Below are 21,323 nucleotides of genomic sequence, written 5' to 3' on the forward strand. Positions count from 1 at the left end.
TATTTTTTGTAGAGACAGAGTTTCACCATGTTTCCCAGGCTAGTCTTGAACTTCTGGGCTCAAGCAGTCTGCCCGCCTCTGCCTCCCAGAGTGTTGGGATGACAGGCATGAGCCACCACTACTGGGCTAGTGGGTCGTTCCTTTTTATGGTTGAATATTACATTGTAAAGAGAGATCACATTTTGTTTATCCAGGGCCGTTGTGCTTTTGTTCTTCGGAGTCAAAGCTCTTTACTATGTTAAACTACTTTTGACTGTTTCCCTTTACTTCTTTTTTGTTTTGTTTTGTTTTGTTTTGTTTTAGAGACAGGATCTCACTTTGTCTGCAGGAGGGAGTGCAATGGCACAATCCTAGCCCACTGCAGCCTCGACCTCCTGGGCTCAAGTGATCCTTCTGCCTCAGCCTCCTGAGTAGCTAGGACTGCAGGCATACACAACCATACTCAGCTAATTATTAATTTTTTTTTTTTGTAGAGACAGGGTCTCGCTATGTTGTGTTGCCCAGGCTGGTCTCAAACTCCTGGGCTCAAGTGATTCTCCTGCCTTGGCCTCTCGAAGTGCTGGGATTATAGGTGTGTACCACCATGCCCAGCCTTAATTTTTTTCTTCTTTCTTTCTTCCCTCCCTCCCTTCTTTTTAAAAATTAATACCATTTTCAAAGTAGTTTTACGTTCATAGCAAAATTGTGTAGAGAAAGGGGTGCATACCCATGCCCTCATACACGCACAGCCTCCCTATTAACATCCCCCGCAGAGTGGTACATTTGATACAATTAATGAATCTACAGCCAGGGGCAGTGACTCACTTCTGTAATCCCAGCACTTTGCGAGGCTGAGGCGGGCAGATCACTTGAGGCCAGGAGTTCGAGACCAGCCTGGCCAACATGGCAAAACCCTGTCTCTACTAAAAATACAAAAATTAGCTGGGTGTGGTGGTGCATGCCTGTAATCCCAGCTACTTGGGAGGCTGAGGCAGGAGAATTGCTTGAACCTGGGAGGCAGAGGTTGCAGTGAGCTGAGATTGCGCCACTGCACTCCAGCCTGGGTGACAGAGTGAGACCCTGTCTCAAAAGAAGAAAAAAAGCCTACATTGACACAGCATTACACCCAAAGTCCACAGTTTACATTAGGGTTCACTCTTGGTGGTGTACATTCTATGCGTTTGGACAAATGCAAAATGACATGTATCCAACATTACTGTACCATACAAAGTATTTTCACTGCCCCAAAGATCCTCTGAGCTCTGTTTATTCATCACCCTTCTGAAACCCCTGACAACCACCGATGGTTTTTACTGTTTCCATGGTTATGCCTTTTCTAGAATGTCATATAGTTTTAATCATACAGTATGTAGCATTTGGTTGGCTCTTTTCATAGAAATATGCATTTAAGATTTCTCCATGTCTTTTTATGGCTTGATAGCTCATTTATTTTTAGCACTGAATAATATTCCATTGTGTGGATGTACAACAGTTTATTCGTTCACCTACTAAAGGACACTTGGCTGCTTCTAAGTTTTGGCAATGATGAATAAAGCTGCTATAAACATCCATGTGTAGGTTTTTGTGTAGATGGAAGTTTTCAGCTCATTTAGGCAAATACCAAGGAGTACAACTGCTTGATTGGATGGTAAGAATGTGTTCAGCTTAGCACAGTGGCAGTATCATAGGCACTGAGGTTTATCCGAGGCATGATTACTGCTAATTGAAAACTTTTCCCAATACCCTGCTGTGATGACTTGCAACGTAGTCAGCATTGGCAAGGTGTTTTTGTTTTTGTTTTTTTTTTAAAAAAAAGGGAATCTCATTCTGTTGCCCAGGCTGGAGTGCAGTGGCACCATCTCGGCTCACTCCACCTCCCAGGTTCAAGGAATTCTTGTGCCTCAGCCTCCCAAATAGCTAGGATTACAGGCATCCGCCACCATGCCTGACTTTTTTTTTTTTTTTTTTTGAGATGGAGTCTCGCTCTGTCACCCCGTCTGGAGTGTAATGGCGCAGTCTCGGCCACTGCAACCTCCACCTCCCAGGTTCTAGCGATTCTCCAGCCTCAGCCTCCTGAGTAGCTGGGACTACAGTTGTGTGCCACCACGTCCAGCTATTTTTTTTATTATTATTATTTTTAGTAGAGAAGGGGTTTCACCATGTTGGCCAGGCTGGTTTCGAACTCTGACCTCAAGTGATCCACCCACCTCGGCCTCTGAAAGTCCTGGGATTACAGGCATGAGCCACCCGCGCCTGGTCTAATTTTTGTTTTTTTGTTTTTTTGTTTTTTTCTGTAGAGACAGGGTTTTACCGTGTTGGCCAGGCTGATCTTGAATTCCTGGCCTCAAGTGATCTGCCTACCTTGGCCTCCCAAAGTGCTGGGATTACAGGTGTGAGCCACCGCACCCGACCAGCATTGGCAATTTTTGACATCTCTATGGAGACTGAATGAATTTCTTACAAAAAAATTTTTAGTTTTGTAAGAAACTCCCAAACTGCCTTGCAAAGTGTGTGTCCCATTTGCATCCCCACCAGCAAGAAATGAGAGTTCTTGTTGCTCCACGTCCACCCCAGCATTTGGTGGCATCGATGTTCTAGCTTTTAGCCATTCTGATAGATGCATGATATTTCATTGTTGTTTTAGTTTGCATTTCCCTGGTGACATATGATGTTGAGCATCTGTTCATATGCTTATTTGTTCTCTGTATATCTTCTCTGGTGAGTTGTCTGTTCAGGACTTTTGACCATTTTAAAATAAGTCTTCATATTTCCGTATTGTTGCGTTTTAAGAGTTCTTTGTAAATTTTGGGTAGCAGTCCTTTATTGGATAGGTCTTTTACAGATATTTTCTCCCAGTTTGTGGCTGGTCCTCTTCTTTTCGCATTGTCTTTTGCAAAGCATACATTTTTAATTTTAATGAAGTCCACCTTCTTTCTTTCATGGATTGTACCTTTGGTATTGTATCTAAAAAGTCATCACCAAATTCAAGGTCATCTGCACTTGCTCCTGTGTTGCCTTCTAGGAGTTTATTGTTTTGTGTTTTATATTAGGTCTGTAATTCACTCTAAATTAGTTTTTGGGAAAGGTGTAAGGTCTGTGTCTAGATTCCTTATTTGCATGTGGATGTTCAGTTGTTCTAGAACCATTTGTTAAAAAGACAATACATATATTGCCGTTGCATCTCCATTGTATTGCCTTTACTTCTTTGTCAAAAATCAGTTGACTATTTGTGAGGTCCTATTTTTGCCAAATGCATTTTTAATTTAGCCTAAACATTTTAGTCCATTGTATCTTGCATAAATATTCATACCACAGAATATTCGAATTGTTTTTTTTTTTTTTTCAGTATCCTCACTGAGGGAAAATGTTACAAATATATGTCCTCACATTTGATGTAGACCATTGCATTTGGGTTTTAATTGTTAAATAACAGTTCAGGCCGGGCACGGTGACTCACACCTATAATCCCAGCACTTTGGGAGGCTGAGGCGGGTGCATCAATTGAGGTCGGGAGTTCGAGACCAGCCTGGCCAACACGGTGAAACCCTGTCTCTACTAAAAATACAAAGATTAGCCAGGCATGGTGGGGGATGCCTGTAATCCCAGCAACTCGGGAGGCAGAGGTTGCAGTGAGTAGAGATTACACCATAGCAGAGCAAGACTCCCTCTCAAAAAAAAAAAAATCATGGTTCAAAGCTGACTTTAAAAAGTGATCGCTAGAGGCCAAGGAAGGAGACGCACATTTGTAATCCCAGCACTTTGCGAGGCCAAGGCAGGAGTGTTGCTGGAGCCCAGGAGTTGAAGACCAGCCTATGCAACACAGTGAGGCCCTGTCTCCACAAAAAAAATAAAAATAAAGAGATTGCTGGAACGTTTAACATTAACCAAATTTATTTCAGTGTTTGCTACTGTGAAAGTCTTTTTTTTTTTTTTTTTTTTTTTTGAGACAGGGTCTCGCTCTGTTGCCCTGAGTGCTGCCAGAGTGCCGGGGTGCAGTAATACCTCATTGCAGCCTTAACCTCTTGGACTCAAGTGATCCTCCCACCTCAGCCTCCCAAGTAATTAGGAATATAGGCACATGCTACCAGGCCTGGCCTTAAAATTCTTTTTTGTAGAAACAGGGTTGTCTCTGTGTTGCCCAGGGTGGTGTTGAACTCCTGGGCTCTAGCAGTCCTCCCACCTTGGCCTCCCAAAGTGTTGAGATTACAGCCAGGAACCACTTTGCCTGGCCTCATTTTTATTTTATTTATTTATTTATTTATTTTACATAACATAACATTGTATTAGGTATTATAAGTAATCTAGAGATTACTTGAAGTATATGGGAGAATGTGAGTAGCTTATCAAAGTTGTATTTATTGATCACCTGAAGGTGAGGTATTATTTTGTGGATTTGTCTTTAAAATCAACATTGAAGTATTTTGTATTTTTTTAAATTATGAGATAGCATTACAGTTAAATTGCTATGCTTTTAACTAGGTAGACTTCCTCTGCAGCATTATGATTTTAATCCAGTGGTTGATGAGTATGACTATATATGTTTTTCAATCCCTGATCAAACATTAAATCCTTATTAGAAATCAGTGAAATGTGGCTGGGCGCAGTGGCTCACGCCTATAATCCCACACTTTGGGAGGCTGAGAGGGGTGGATCACCTAAGGTCAGGAGTTTGAGAGCAGCCTGGCCAACGTGGCGAAACCCCATCTCTACTAAAAATAAAAAAATTTCCAGGCCTGGTGGTGTGCGCCTGTAATCCCAGCTACTCGGGAGGCTGAGGCAGGAAAATCACTTGAACCAGGGAGATAGAGATTGCAGTGAGCCAAGATCGTGCCACTGCACTCCAGCCTGGGTGACAGAGTGAGACTCTGTCTCAAAAAAAAAAAAAAAAAAATCAATCAATAAATCAGTCAATGAAACTGGAGGAGGAAAAGCCAAAGGAAAACTAGAGTATGAGGCAAGGGAATTTTGAGTATCAGTTCCCAGGAAGCTGCTTCAAGTTGTTTTTTGAAAATATTAATAACAGATTTCATATTAAAAGCAATCATTGTCGCTCCTCTCAGAGGAGTGGTGGTCAGTGCCGGTGCCAGTGGTGGACATGTGTGTGGATTCTTCTTCTCATCCTCAGGTCTGAGCTCTTTCTACTCGGAGCTGATGAAAGGACTGGGTGCCGGGGGGCGCCTCTGGGAGCTCCTGGAGAGAGAGCCCAAGCTGCCTTTTAACGGTGGGTCTCAAAATGGGTTGTTTCTTTGCTAGGATTAAACAAATGTGGCTTCGAACAATGAAACCAGCTCTTCCCCTGCCTGCAAGGGAGTGAGGGATGAGCCACCATAAAGGTGTGGGTCCTGCTGCATGGCGGGCCGGGCAGGGGGGTGGTCAGGTTTTCTATGAGAAGGGGAGGGACAGCTGCTGTGGCACTGTTGTGGGCCAGGATGCCCCTGGATGCATGGGCTGGCCACATAGTGTGCTGCCCTCTGTTCCCCTCCCTGCATCTGGGCATTACTGCCAAGGGCAGGATGGAAGTCATTGTGGCCCAGGGCTGTGACTAGGAAGGGTCCTGGCTAGTCCACCAAATTGATCTTCCCTAGTGATTCTGACATCTCTGTGGAGGGCTAGGGTGGGAGGAAGGGAGGAGGAATCAGACATAAGAAAATATCTAAGTTTCTTGGCTTTTTGGGGTGGGGTAGGGGAGGCTGGTACTCATTGGCTGGAGCCATCTCCTTCTTACCAGTGACTTCCCTGGAGCTGTAGGGTCTAGACCAACTAGCCAGGAATCAGGAGAAATGGCTGAGTAGTAACCACTCCCAACTGCTTATTGACTTCCTAGGACATTGTTAGGTAGCCCCAGGTCCATAAGTGAAAGCCAAATATTCTCCAATGTGATAGGCCTAGGAAATAGGCCCAACTGAGAGAGTTTGAGTGGTGTCTGCCCAAGCAGAGCAGGTGAACACCAGGGCAGAACAGACCTCTGACCCCCTCCAGTTCTGCAGCTGTTGTGTAGCGCTCCCCTATTCATCATAACTTTCAAAATATTTATTCGGGGTAGGTAAAATAAACTGGAGCTACACAGAGGCAGTGGCATAGACAGAAGGCCATTGGGTTTGAAACCAGACTACAAGGGTGGATCTTAACTCCACTACTTGTTAGCTTAAGCAGGTTGTTGTCTGTGGTCTTCAGTGTCCTCATCAGCAAAATTGGAATCAATTTCTACCTTGCAGGGTTGTCAGGATCAAATAAGACCATCTATGTGTAGTACCTTGGATATAGTAGGTGCGGAGTTGGCATGTGGGAAGCATTTAGCCTGCTTCTGACTTGCCCTTTAAGAGCTCATATGCCAGGACTAGCTGTGATAGAGTCACCCATCCATAGCCAGATGAGTAGGAGAACCGAGTTCAGCTGTGAGTTTAATTTTTTGCTTTAAGTAATTAATATTCCATTTTATGTTTCAGAGGGGGTCATCTTAAATGAGAAAAGCTTCCAGGGTGCTTTGGAGTTTAAGAACGTGCATTTTGCCTATCCAGCTCGCCCAGAGGTGCCCATATTTCAGGATTTCAGCCTTTCCATTCCATCAGGATCTGTCACGGCACTGGTTGGCCCAAGTGGTTCAGGCAAATCAACAGTGCTTTCGCTCCTGTTGAGGTTGTACGACCCTGCTTCTGGTAAGTGATTCACCACACTGTAGCACCAGCGGACTGTCCCGAGCTCTGCTCCCACTTTTGTGCCCTGGGAGATGCTCAAACCATGCAGATACCTTCTTTTGTGAGAGTACCTTCTTTTCTAAGTGCCAATGGAAAGAAATCCCTCAAACAGAAGGTGTCATTTGCAGGGGCATGACAGCTCATACAGAGGCCTTTAGAGCATTTTGTATATAATGTGTCCTACCTCTTCAAGCCCAGAGTGACTTCCCCAGTTCTACGTCCTCATCTCCCATGTGGGTATCTCCTCTGGACATGCCCTCTACTGGGAGCAGGTGGACGAGGCTGTGCTCAGCAGCCAGGAGAAGGTGCCGGGGCTGCTGCTGGACATCCCTACACACCAGCAGCACCCTGGAGAACCGCCGTTTGCCAGCGTGCGTGCTAGGCGCAGGAGTGATGGGGAGCTCCTGGAGAACCTCTGCCTTTGCCTGTGACCCATCGAGTGCTTATTATAACACAGTTAACTTGGCAATCAGTGATTCGCTTCTTTTTGTTTCACTGTGTCACCCAGGCTGGAGTGCAGTGGAGTGATCTCCACTCACTGCAAGCTCCTCCTCCCAGGTTCACGCCATTCTCCTGCCTCAGCCTCCCGAGTAGCTGGGACTACAGGCGCCCATCACCACGCCCGGCTAATTTTTTGTATTTTTAGTAGAGTTGGGGTTTCACCATGTTAGCCAGAATGGTCTTGATCTCCTGACCTCGTGATCTGCCCGCCTCGGCCTCCCAAAGTGCTGGGATTACAGGCGTGAGCCCCCATGCCTGGCCAGTGATTCGCTTCTATGTGACTTTTCCATTGAAACTATTTTGAGCTAGTAGGGATTTTCGTAATGGATGATTTCTCTCATTCTGGTTTTTATTTTATTTTTAACGGGATTATAAGATCTTTAAGAGCAGAGATTGTCATGATTTTACTTCTTTATGTCTTCCCTGTAGTAGACAACAATATCAGCAAGCAAACAACTCTTAGTAAAAATCAAATCATGAATTTAGAAGAGTATTTTGGTTGGATGTGGAGCCCCACACCTGTAATTCCAACACTTTGGGAAGCTGAGGTGGGAGGATCACTTGAGGCCACAAGCTGGAGACCAGCCTGGGTAACATAATGAGACCCTGTCTCTATTTAAAAAAAAAAAAAAATTCTTTAATTTAAAAAATGAAAAGAATGTTTTGTGTCTTTGTGCTTATGCTTTTTGGTTAAAATAATGTGAGAGCTGGTTACATGTCAGATAAATATGTGACTTGCAAATCCTGACCCACGGAATCACCACCTGTGTTAAAATGGGGCTTACTACACTGTTTGCCTCTGGAATCACTTTCTTGACTCACCATTGACTTGCTATAAAATTTGGAGTTTAAAAAAATCCTAGTTAGCCAGGCACAGTAGTTCACACCCGTAATCTCAGCTCTTAGGAGGCAGAGGTGGGAGGATAGCTTGAGCCCAGGAGTTTGAGACCTGCCTGGGCAATATAGTGAGACCTTGTTCTCCACAAAAAGGAAAAAAAAAAAAAAGACAAAAAACAATCCTATTTAGGTTGCTGTAATTTAAGTAAAAATACTGAGTCTCTAGTTTCTTCACCACAATGAATAAATCCAGGACAAAGCAAGCTGCAGTTAAATGTCTGCCACGTGTAGTCTATAGAGAGCTTTGTGCTTTTTCATCAAAGACCTCAAGTTTTTGCCAGTTTGTGAAACTTTCCCCCTGGCTCCTATAATTCCACAACATTAACTGAGAAGAAATGGCATTTCTTATGCTGTCACTGTTGTCATCATCCCCAAGTATTGTTGAGCACCCTCAATGTGAAGAATTACGTTACTGAAAGTCATAGAGATAGCGTCTGATTATTTAAAAGCTCTGCCATGGTATCGACCAGATTCTTAGTTGCAGACAACAGATTCCTCACCAACTAAGCTTATACAGAAAGGGATATTTTAAGTAGAATATAAGAGCTCAAAAATCACTGACAGGGGTGACAAAATAGATTCTAGATTGTACGTCCAGGACAGTTCCCAGAACTCCACCCCAGAACCAAGCCTTCAAGATAGCTGCTGACACTGGCATGGTCAGGAAGCTGCAAATTTAGGCGGTTGCCATCATGAGTACCAGCTTCAGAACTGTGCCACCTCTGCCAGTATTCATGCCAGCAAGTGGACGCCTCATGGCTTGCCCCTCCCTTCTTAATTAAAGCTTTGCACAAGTGCATCTTATCGGTAGAATCCTAAGTCACTAGGGAGTTTTGGGAAAACTCCCTCCAACCTCCAGGGTACAGGAAGGCAAGCTGGACAGATGGACTAGGTGAGATAGTCATCCAGCTACTATAGGGAGGCAATAAGTTGGACAATCCAGAAAGACCCTTTTAGCTTTAAATTTCATGAAATACGTTAGTTTTAGAGTCCATCTGGAGATTTTCCATACATTTTGATCTTTAAAAAATGAGTCTGGAATGTTCCCACCGGATCTTTTCTGTGTTGATCATCAGCCTCATCACACTCAGTGACTCTTCCTTTCCTCTCAACAAGGAACTATTAGTCTTGATGGCCATGACATCCGTCAGCTAAACCCAGTGTGGCTGAGATCCAAGATTGGGACAGTGAGTCAGGTAAGAAGAGAGGCTTCCATTTCTATTTCACTTTCTTTTAAAATTACTTTTGTCTTTTGTTTTTTGTTTTTTGTTTTTTTTTTTGTCTCGAACGTCTCAAGAGAGAAGGAATGGAAGTCTTCGGGATGTATTAAGCTCATCTCACATGGCAGGTTGTTTAGGTTTGCAAGTGGCACTGTTTCCTGAAAACCCTAAACTCTTGAGCAAGAGTGAAGCATTGACTTGTTATTGAAAGCTGGAGACTGCCATTACTAGATAGTCTAGAGGATGGGGAGGAAATGATAGAAGATTTTATTGACTCTTTTTTAGCTTTTATTGATTCTTCCCCACTTCCCATTTTTATCACCAGCCACAGTCTACTATTCTGCATAATGAGTTTCAGGGAGAAGTGAGCAAAGACTGGCAAGAGCCAGAGTCCTCCCTGCAAAGAAGTTGCAGATTTCAAAGCAGAGTGTTAATGTAATGTGGTCACTTTGATAAGGCCATTTTCACAAGACCCTTTGGGGCAGGGAAATGTTGCTGCAGCTGTTTTAATTTTTATTGAACAGGCTGTGCACATAGCATACAAACCTGAGCCTCCCCCCATTTCTGAACCTCTCTTTGCAATTAGCTCATTCTCTCCTCACTCCACTTGGGTGAGGGCAGGTGGACAGTGATGGGTGCTCAGGAGTGTAGGGACATGAGTGGTGTATATTATTAGGGATGGAGAAAAGAGCCTGGAAGTTTGCTTATTTTTTAGGACTACTTTATACGGTTCTGTCAGAATTGTTTGTTTGTTTTTTTTTGTTTGAGACGGAGTCTGGCTTTGTCGCCCAGGCTGGAGTACAGTGGCCGGATCTCAGCTCACTGCAAGCTCCGCCTCCCGGGTTCACGCCATTCTCCTGCCTCAGCCTCCCACGTAGGTGGAACTACAGGCACCCGCCACCTCGCCCGGCTAATTTTTTGTATTTTTTTTAGTAGAGACGGGGTTTCACTGGGTTATCCAGGATGGTCTCGATCTCCTGACCTCATGATCCGCCCGTCTCGGCCTCCGAAAGTGCTGGGATTACAGGCTTGAGCCACCGCGCCCGGCAGAATTGTTTGTTTCTATCTGGTTTGTGTGTATTTCAAAAAGTAATGGATGGAGATGGATTCCCCACTTTGTCCTGAGTGGAAGGCAAGCAGCTGGAAAATGAAGGGGGACTCGGGGTCTCCTGGTGCCTCCTGATTCCTAAGGCAGGGGACTGACATTTATGAAGTTCCTACTATGTGCCAGGTGCCTCGCGGGCACCTGCTGTGAGGTCTCATTGCCTGCAGCATGGTGAGAACTACAGATGATAAAATCCTGTTTATGGCAAAACATAAATTTTAAAAAAGACTGCTAGGTCTCAATTTATTAGACATGTTGGAAGTCTGTTTGAAATTTGTGATATGTTTTATTTCCTATTTGTAGGAACCCATTTTGTTTTCTTGCTCAATCGCTGAGAACATTGCTTATGGTGCTGATGACCCTTCCTCTGTGACCGCTGAGGAAGTCCAGAGAGTAGCTGAAGTGGCCAATGCAGTGGCCTTCATCCGGAATTTCCCCCAAGGGTTCAACACTGTGGTTGGAGAAAAGGGTGTTCTCCTCTCAGGTGCATTTCTTTACTGCTTTGTAGCAAAATCTCTATATCCAAAGAACTTTTCACATGTTTCTTGTTTTGTTTTTTGTCTTTTTTTTTTTTAGACGGAGTCTTGCTCTGTCGCCCAGGCTGGAGTGCAGTGGCGCGATCTCGGCTCTCTGCAAGCTCCGCCTCCCGGGTTCATGCCATTTTCCTGCCTCAGCCTCCCGAGTAGCTGGGACCACAGGCGCCCACCACCAAGTCCAGCTAATGTTTTGTATTTTTAGTAGAGAAAGGGTTTCACTGCGTTAGCCAGGATGGTCTCAATCTCCTGACCTCATGATCCGCCCACCTTGGCCTCGCAAAGTGCTAGGATTACACGCATGAGCCACTGTGCCCGGCCCACATGTTTCTGTATTGCAGTATTATTTTCTAATTAGGTTTTCATCTTTAGAGTTTTTGAAATTAGCCTTACCACTTGCTCTCTTACATGTGGAAAACTCCCCAGTGTTTTTTTTCACTTTCTACCCCATATGTGTTCCAAAAATTCTGAGTAGTACTCAGCCACAGCAAGCTTTTTTTCATCTGGAAAAAAACAAAACAAAACAAAAAAACTGTGCTTTGCAACCTGAGACCCTCAAAAATTAAAGAAAATAAGATAAGAAGTGGCAGGATGATTTGCCCAGGGAGTCAGGGAATGTGCATCAGGAACAAAGCTGAAACTGAAAGAGTTATTTACTCCCTACATGCTAGACCAGGGTTTGACAAACTTTTCTTTAAAGAGCCAGAGAGTAAATATTGTGGGTTTTGTCCAGGCACGGTGGCTCACACCTGTAATCCCAGCACTTTGGGAGGCTGAGGCGGGTGGATCACTTGAGGTCAAGAGTTCAAGACTAGCCTGGTGAACATGGTGAAACCCCGTCTCTACTGAAAATACAAAAAGTTAGCTGGGTGTGGTGGTGGGTGCCTGTAATCCCAGCTACTCGGGAGGCTGAGGCATGAGAATTGCTTGAACCCAGGAGGCGGAGGTTGCAGTGAGCCGAGATCGTGCCATTACACTTCAGCGTGGGACACAGAGCAAGACTGTGTCTCAAAAAAAAAAAAAAAAAGAATCATGGGTTTTATGGGCCACATATGATTGCTGTCACACATTCTTCTTTGTGTGTGTGTGTTTTTTTAACAACTCTAAAAATGTAAAACACATTCTTAGCTTGAGGGCCGTGCAAAAACAAGCCATGGTTCAGGTCTGGCCTGTGGGCCATAATTTGCTAAGTGGACTCACAGCTGTAAGGCAAAGTGAGTGGTTCCCTGTGATGTCAGACCACACCTATCATTCTGGATCACATTATGGGTGCCGTATTTTGAGGAGAGAGAAGACTTACTTTGTATTTCTTTAAAGTGCAGAAATGGAACCAATGAGTAGAACTTAAAGAGAAATAAATTTTCAGCTAAACACTTTTTTTTTTTTTTTTTTTTTGTCAATACAAATATTGAAATGTTCCCTTGCAAGATAACAAGCTCCTGGCCGGGCACGGTGGCTCACGCCTGTAGTTCCAGCACTCTGGAAGGCCAAGACAGGCTGATTGCTTGAGCTCAGTAGTTCGAGACCAGCCTGGGCAACATGGTGAGACTCTCTCTCTACCAAAAATACAAAACAATAGCCAGATGTGGTGGTATGCACCTATGGTCCCAGCTACTTAGGAGGCTGAGGTGGGAGTACTGCTTGAGCCCAGCGGGGCAGAGGTTGCAGTGAGCTGAGATGGCACCACTGCACTCCACCCTTAGTGACAGAGTGAGTGAGACCCTGTCTTAAAAAGAAAAAAAAAAAAAAAAAAAAAACTCCTTGTCTCTGCTTGAGCAGAGGGTGGGTGCCTCTTTGCCACAGTGAAGGCTGGCAGATTAGATTAAAACAGTAGTCTTGGCCGGGCATGGTGGCTCAAGCCTGTAATCCCAGCACTTTGGGAGGCCGAGGCGGGCAGATCACGAGGTCAGGAGATCGAGACCATCCTGGCTGACACGGTGAAACCCCGTCTCTACTAAAAAATACAAAAAACTAGCCAGGCGAGGTGGCGGGCGCCTGTAGTCCCAGCTACTGGGGAGGCTGAGGCAGGAGAATGGCGTAAACCCGGGAGGCGGAGCTTGCAGTGAGCTGAGATCCGGCCACTGCACTCCAGCCTGGGCGGCAGAGCGAGACTCCGTCTCAAAAAAAAAAAAAAAAAAAAACAGTAGTCTTTTCCAGTGCTAAACTTTTCATTTGAAGTTAGACCACAGAAAATATAAAACAAAAGGGTTTAAGCTTATTGTATATGATTAAAAAACATACATAAGCAGTAGATGAAAAGGCATCTTTGATAGATCTGAGCTGTTCCAGGAGTAGAATTCCTCTCTGCTACTCCATCTCTGAAATGTATCTGAGAAACGGGGCAGAAAACCAGTTTAAACTGCTCGTGGTGAAATTATTGAACATTGAAGTGTGAGGCTTGTCCCAAGAGCACATCACCTCCCTTGCAACAGATTCTGCATGTCTTTCCCTCTGGCAGGATCCTCCAGCTCTGTTTCTCAGTGAAGTAACCAGAGGTTCCAGTCTGCTCTTACTTTCTGGGAGGAAGACAGAGCACCTAGTAATAGATTCCCAGTGTGCTGACTGGCACCACAGATGACTCAGAGGGGACCTAAGCCATCAGCAGGCTGCTCTAAGGACGTACCTCAGGGCACTCAGGCATCCTCACCAATCAGAGGCTCGGGAGAGGGTTTTCCTCACTGCTCTCCTTGTGTGCACTGGTTTCCTGTTTGAGAGCAGCATTTAGCAGCACCACACACCTCAGGTGTAGAGGATGAACCTCTCTTATAGGATATAAAATGATGTCCAGCAACTACTGTTGATAAGTATCTTCAGCCAATAAAATCAACCAAAAAGAAATGTTTTTTATCCCCAGAAGTGGAATTGGGTTTTATAAACAATGTAAGTTGGGAGGAGTGAGCGCTCTGAGACTTTCCAAGTGTGACTTAGGAGTAGCGTCCCTGGAGAAGAGGAGGGAGGATGGGGTGAGACAAAGATAGGGAGGGAATCAACACAGATCCTGCTGACTCAACTCCATCCCACCTTCTCCCACACCTACTTCCAGTTTGTTCCCTCACTTTTAGTAGAATTTGAACTTAAAAAGACAGGGAGGATTAGAGTGGCCTACTGTAATTTTCAGTGTCATACATACACACATACTACTATTTGTTCCTCTAGAGGAGGGGAAAAAAAGAACATCATAAAGAATAAGCGCTATGTTAGCTGGGCATGGTGGCACTGCCTGTAGTCCCAGGTACTGGGGAGGCTGAGGCAGGAGAATCACTTGAGCCCAGGAGTGAAAGGTTGCAGTGAGCCATGATTGCACTACTGCACTCCACCTGGAAGACAGAGCAAGACTCTTATCTCAAAACATAAAAATAAAAAATAAAAAATAACTGCTATAATGTGGGAATGTTAGAATTACCAGTCTCAGCACCATTGATGTCCTTTGCTCCTAGACATTTCAAGTGTACTTTGGAAACCTACAAATATCTTGAGTTTCTGGTTTCCTTGCTACATTGGATATTCTGCTAGGGAGGAAGTATGTGTAGCAATGAACAGCGTAGATCTTTACATGCTTTTAAGAGCATACCCCTTGCACTGTGTAGGTTCAGATCTCAGTTCCATTACTTACCAACTGTGAGATCTTGGTCATGTTACTTTGTATCTCAGTTTATCATCTGTAAAATGGGAAAAATTATAGGGTCTATCGCATAGGATATTTTAAAAGATTAGCCAGGCACAGTGGCTCACAATCTCAGCACTTTGGGAGACCAAGGCAGGAGGATCTCTTGAGTCCGGGAGTTTGTCACCAGCCTGGGCAACAGAGCAAGACCGTCTCTACAAAAAATTTTAAAAATTAGCCAGGTGTGGTGGTATGGGCCTGTGGTCCCAGCTACTCAGGAGGCTGAGGCGGGAGGATCACTTGAGCCCAGGAGATTAAGCTACAATGAGCTGTGTTCATGCTGTTGCACTCCAATTGGGTGACAGAGCAAGACCTTGTTTGAAATTATTTAAAATAAAAACATTAAATGAGATAAATGCATGCAGTGCATATAGAAAATGCCTGGTATTGGCTGGGCACTATGGCTCCCACCTATAATCCCAGCACTTTGGGAGGCTGAGGTGGGCGAAATGCTTGAGCCCAGGAGCTTGAAACCAGCCTGGGCAACATGGCAAAATCCCATCTTTACCACAAATTAGCCAGGTGTGTTGGTGCACACCTGTAGTCTCAGCTACTTGGAAGGCTGAGGTGGGAGGATCACCTGAGCCCAGGAGATTGAGGCTGCAGTGAGCAGTGATCACGCCACTGCACTCCAGCATGTGTGACAGAGCAAGACCCTGTCTCAAAAATAAAGAAAGAAAATACCTGGTATATAGGAAGTCCTCAACAAATGTTGGCTATGATAATAATTGTTATTATTAATTTTGGGATTGATATATTTTAAACCTATATTTTAAAATAAGTTTCTGGTCTATCTGTGTCAGCTATGACTAACTAGAAGAAGCTTACCTTCAAATTGCTATATGGTTTATCATAAAAGCCTATTACTAAGATTTTTTGTTAAGGCTTTCTTTTTTTAAATATTGTCTTTGTCAGGTGGGCAGAAACAGCGGATTGCAATTGCCCGTGCTCTGCTAAAGGTAAGCCTGAAGCAACTTGGATGTTTTTAAAATTAGGGATTATTTTTATTAAGGACCTTGTAATTTGTAATTTAGTATTTATCTTCTTCCTTTTCTTGTTTTTTTTTTCTTGGAGGGGGAGGGTGACAGTTCTGGTGAAAGGTAAATTAGTGTAGTATATTGTCCAAATTTAAGAAGTGTTTCTTAGGTATCATGAGCCCAGTACTGTGCTAAGGTTGTTGGAGGTAGAAGAATGTTAACACATGGACCCTGCATCAAGAAGCATACACTCTAGCCAGTGAAACAGTGATTATTAATGCAAAATATAAAACAGCACAAGTATGCATATTTGTACAATCTGTAATCAGCTGCTAAAATGAATAGTACAGACTCGAAGTACTTAGGCAAGATTCCTAGAAGGAAAGGGAAGAGCCATTTTAGCTGAAAGGCAGGCATTCTCTTTTTAAGGAAGCAATAGCCTTCCCTTTGTTATACAACTGTTCTCCTCAGACTTATAGGTGATTTTTTTTCTAAAGCAGCTTTACTGAAGTGGAATTTACATACGTAAAATTCATTTATTTTAAATGTACTTTCCAGTGACTTTTAGTAAAGTTGCAGAGTTGGTTGCACACAAAGTCCCGTTTCAGAACATTTCCGTCACCCTAAAAAGATCTCTCGTGCCCACTTGCAGTCGTTCCTTGTTTCCAGCCCCAGGATGCCACGAATCTACTTTCTCTCTGTCTAGATTTGCTTTTCCAAACATTTCAGATAAATGGAATCAGACAATATATGGTTTTTGGCATCTCGCTTCTTTCACTTAGTACACATGGAGTGTTTTTGAGATTTCTCCAATTTGTAGCTTGTATCAGTACTTTATTCCCTTCTACTGTTGAGTAGTATGGATGGATCTCTATTTGTTGATTTGTTCACCAGCTGATGAACGCTTGGGTCATTTCCAGTTTGGGGCTATTGTGAATAATATATGAAGGATAGTAGCCACCTTTTTGTGAGGGTGTGTGTTTTCATTTGCAAAGCTAAGCTAGGATTGTAATGTTTTATCGACATCAGATTAGTGTTGTGTTTTTTTTTTTATCTTACGTGTTAGCTTTTTTTTTTTTTTTTTTGAGACAGAGAGTCTCGTTCTATCACCCAGTCTGGAGTGCAATGGTACGATCTCAGCTCACTGCAACCTCTGCCTCCCAGGTTGCAAGTGATACTCACGCCTCAGCCTCCCAAGTAGCTGGGATCACAGACGCATGCCACCACACCAGGCTGATTTTTGTATTTTTAGTGGAGATGGGGTTTCACCATGTTGGCCAGGCTGGTCTCAAACTCCTGACCTCAAGTGATCCACCTGCCTTGGCCTCCCAAAGTTAATTATTTTTAAATTATAAGCAGGACCTTGAAAGTTATAGACTGTATCTTTCTAATTTTATTTTTATCTTATTAATTTTTAAATTTGTGACAGGGTCTCATTCTGTCACCCAGGCTGGAGTGCAGTGGTGTGATCATGGCTTACTGTAGCCTTGACCTCCTGGGCTTCAGTGATGTTCCTGTCTCAGCCTCCCGGGGAGCTACGACTATAGGTGCATAGCATACCAAACTCAGCTAATTAAAAAAACATTTTTTTTTTGGTAGGGATGGGGTCTTGCTATTTTGCCCAGGCTGGTCTTGAACTCCTGGGCTCAAGCAGTCCTCCCCTCTTAGCCTGCCAGAGTGCTGGGAGTACAGGTGTGAGCCACCATACCCAGCCTTACTCATTTTATTTATTTATTTATTTATTTATTTACTTATTTATTTACTTATTTATTTATTTTCTGAGACAGAGTCTCAGTCTGTCACCCAGGCTGGAGTGCAGTGGTGTAAGCTTGGCTCACTGCAACCTCCACTTCCCAGATTCAAGCGATTCCCCTGTCTCAGCATCCCGAGTAGCTGGGATTACAGGCACGCGCCACCAGGCCGGCTAATTTTTTTGTATTTTTAGTAGAGACGGGGTTTCGCCATGTTGGCCAGGCTAGTCCCAAACTCCTGACCTCAGGTGATCCACCTGCCTCGGCCTCCCAAAGTGCTGGGATTACAGTTGTGAGCCACCAGGCCCGGCCACCTTACTCATTTTAGATTCCCATCTCACTGACCAGCAGGATAAAACTGTGCTATAAACGATAGCTGGTCTAGTGGTTACTCTGATGATCATTTAAAATAGTCCCTAATTCTTTCATTTATGTACTTATCCCAGACACTTAATACTTTGTGGAGTTTTTTATAACAGTTTGAGATATAATTCACATACTACATAATTTGCCCATTTAAAAAAATATAATTCATTGGTTTTTAGTTTATTCAGTGTTGTGCATCCATCATCTCAATTTTAGAACATTTTCATCACCCCCCCAGGGACCCTCTACTCTTTAGCAGCCATGCAGCTCCCCTTCTTTATTTCCTGCATTGAACCCAGCCCCAGGTATCCACCAATCTGTAGAAGTGCCTGTTGTGGGCCGGGCGCAGTGGCTCAAGCCTGTAATCCCAGCACTTTGGGAGGCCGAGGCGGGCGGATCACGAGGTCAGGAGATCGAGACCATCCTGACTAACACGGTGAAACCCCATCTCTACTAAAAAATACAAAAAACTAGCCGGGCGAGGTGGCGGGCGCCTGTAGTCCCAGCTACACAGGAGGCTGAGGCAGGAGAATGGCGTAAACCCGGGAGGTGGAGCTTGCAGTGAGCTGAGATCCGGCCACTGCACACCAGCCGGGGCGACAGAGTGAGACTCTGTCTCAAAAAAAAAAAAAAAAAAAGAAGTGCCTGTTGTGGACATTTCATATAAGTGAACTCATACAGTGTGTGATCCTTTGTGTCTGGCTTCTTTTACTTAGCATAAGTTTCCAAGGCTCATCCACATTGTAGCATGTGTCAGAATTTTATTCCTTTTTATTGCTGAGAGTTTGTGTTTTCCAATAAAATTGTTTTATCTTTTCCTTTTTTTTCCTTCTTCAGAATCCCAAAATTCTTCTCCTAGATGAAGCAACCAGGTGAGGATATCTTAATAATATATGCGATTATGTGTATTAAACCAAATTCTTCTTCACCAAAACATTTTAATTCTGTCCCTCAAAGTGATACAACTGAAAATGCTTTTTTTCCCCCTTTACTTTAAAGTGAGGGAGGCTGAATTAATAGTGACAGTTGAAAAGGAGTGGGCAGTCTGAGTCCTAGTTGAGGGTTCTAGGTCCACTTCAGACATGGTTGCCATCAATCCCAATCACTCTGTAAGCCGTAACTGTGCAGAATGCTTTTCTCCTTATATTACAGTATAGTTTTATGGAGATCAGAAAGTCCCAAACAATTGAAATTTTGATCACAGTAAAAATTCATTGCTCAGGAAGGGCTGCAGTGTGTGTATCAGGAAGCACATGAGCCTGTAGTGTAGGTGTCACTGACGTCTTTGCTTTCTCGTGTGTGCTCCTGAGTCAGTGCGCTAGATGCTGAAAATGAGCACCTTGTTCAAGAAGCTCTAGATCGACTGATGGATGGAAGAACGGTGTTAGTTATTGCCCATCGTCTCTCCACCATTAAGAATGCTAATATGGTTGCTGTTCTTGACCAAGGAAAAATTACTGAATATGGAAAACATGAAGAGCTGCTTTCAAAACCAAATGGGATATACAGAAAACTAATGAACAAACAAAGTTTTATTTCAGCATAAGGAAACAATTACTGGTAAACAACAAGAAAGACTTTAATGCAAAACAGTGTTACAGAAAAAAAAAGAGACTGTATGAAATACGTAAACCATATATCAAGTTATTTGAAAAATACCTATTTTTTTCCAAAGTGTGTAAAATATTGTTTTGAAATGTACCTGTTCTCAAGATCTTTTTATTCAGAGTTTTAAAAATTGTAACTTTTTAAATGTCTATAGCACTGAAGTTATTTTCAGGTTCTGTATTTTCTTTTATTGTGGAATACTTTAATCAATATAGCATGGCACCTCATTTTCTTTTGCCTACTGTTAAAGATTAAAGCTATTGTCAAATGACAACTTTAAAAAGGGAATTATAAATAAAAAGCCTGATTATTTTAGGCCAGTTTACCAATCACTGTGTAATTCTTCTGGTAGTATTCTACCTACTTTTGAGTCTAATTTTACTAGATAAGAGTAATGGAAAATGAAAATTTAACCCTTTATTCTGATAATCTCATGAAGCAAACCTAACTCTTTAACATCAGCTGGAAAGAAGGGAGCATTTCCATTGCCTGTCTCCTTTGTCTTCAAAGGTGTGAGAGTTGAGGAATATGTGTTCCTATGGGAACTATGTTTGAATATGTGCAGTTTTCAACATTGTGGCACATGAAAGCCTGACAAGTTTTTAAAAGGGCAGAAGCTTTATTTTTTGAACAGGAAAATGTATTTTTTAAATTCACATGTTTGTATGAGTACTTTTGGGAAGCAAGGCATGAACTACTAGGTATTATTAACAATGAATGATTTTTGCATTTAAGTTGTTTGAAGGCATGTATTTTGAAAAATATCTGTTACAAATTTATATTTTCAAGACAAATTGAATCTTATTTTGTAATACTTTTGGAATTTCATTAATAAGGCTAAAATCTGGGGAATATTTTCAGCCTTAAGAAATTTAAGTTTGGAAGTCCTTGCTATTCAACAGAATAACAAGAAAGCTTCAGAATGTATCACTCTCCTGAAAAGAAGATATTAAGAAGCCCTTTTATTTATGGTTATAGTTTTATTTATAGTCTCAAAATTCCTAAAGTAATGCTACAGCCATTGAATTTGCCATATTTTGTATCAGTGCTGTTAATTTGCTGTTGCCTCAAGAAAAAGTGCTTTTTCTCCATTGATGAGGCTAGACCCTAAGAAGTAATTAAGTCAATGGAAATCGAATGGAAGTTTTCCCATGAACTAAGCATTTATCAGTTCCCTGATTAGACTGGAAGAAGAAACCACTATTTCATGAAAAGCATGGAATATTATATTCTTCATAATTAATAAAATTGATATGAATGAATGTAGTGTTCTTTGAATTAGTAAACAGTACAGCTGTGACGATCATTTTTAACAAGCTCTACTTGTGTTTTTTATAAAGTGTGATTTTCAGAAAGCAAACAAAACACAATTACAAGGTTGAATCTGAGGAAAATAATCCTTGTGCCATAGAAGTATTTACAAAATTGCATTTCATTGTTATGTTTTATTTTCTGATACATGATGTTCAATTATATCTTTAGGTAATATTTTATATCATAGATTAAAATTTATAGTGAACTTTATCTGTGTCTGTCACTTTTTTTTTTTTTAATGACCCCGGAACCGAAGATGCAGTCTGTCATTTCTTATAAAACTTCTCACTACATTGTTTCTTACTAGAATTTGGCTGTGGAGATTCAGGAATAAAGAAAAGACTAACATTACACATATAGAAAAACATGTTGTAATTAAAAGTTCCATTCATTCCTCCATATCAAGTTTGTTAATGTCATCACTTGTTTCCTACTTACAAATATTCTGTTGTTTCACTGCAGTAAATAAGTATCTCCTACCCACATCAGGGACAAGGCACTGTGCTGTGAAGTTGATGATAGATGAGGAAAGCACAGTTTCTGCCCTCAAGGAACTTCTAGTTTTGAAGGAGGGGTAAGGCAGGGGAAAACGAATAACAAGAATGCAGGTAGGCACCGTAAAGAGGTGTAGTTGTAACACTGTGTTCTGGTATCACTTTTTTGTCTCCCGAGTGTTTGTATGTTACATTTGATACTTTGACAAGCCTGTAATT

General features: G+C 42.6%; 1 protein-coding gene and 1 pseudogene across 1 annotated transcript in view; both read left to right on the forward strand.

Moving 5' to 3' along the window:
- ABCB10 (ATP binding cassette subfamily B member 10) overlaps positions 1–20,820 on the forward strand; it is a 43,819-nt gene extending 22,999 nt beyond the window's left edge. Inside the window, exons 7-13 of the mRNA XM_001082734.5 lie at positions 5,105–5,200; positions 6,426–6,635; positions 9,189–9,268; positions 10,701–10,881; positions 15,510–15,553; positions 18,526–18,560; positions 19,003–20,820. Coding sequence (XP_001082734.3) covers positions 5,105–5,200; positions 6,426–6,635; positions 9,189–9,268; positions 10,701–10,881; positions 15,510–15,553; positions 18,526–18,560; positions 19,003–19,234 — 878 coding nt within the window. The 3' untranslated portion in view covers positions 19,235–20,820. The remainder of the gene's footprint in view (positions 1–5,104; positions 5,201–6,425; positions 6,636–9,188; positions 9,269–10,700; positions 10,882–15,509; positions 15,554–18,525; positions 18,561–19,002) is intronic.
- LOC114674742 (U4 spliceosomal RNA) lies at positions 1,642–1,792 on the forward strand (annotated as a pseudogene).
- Positions 20,821–21,323: the final 503 nt, after the last annotated feature.

This window comes from Macaca mulatta, chromosome 1 (genome assembly GCF_049350105.2).
Source record: "Macaca mulatta isolate MMU2019108-1 chromosome 1, T2T-MMU8v2.0, whole genome shotgun sequence".
Lineage (NCBI taxonomy): Eukaryota > Metazoa > Chordata > Mammalia > Primates > Cercopithecidae > Macaca > Macaca mulatta.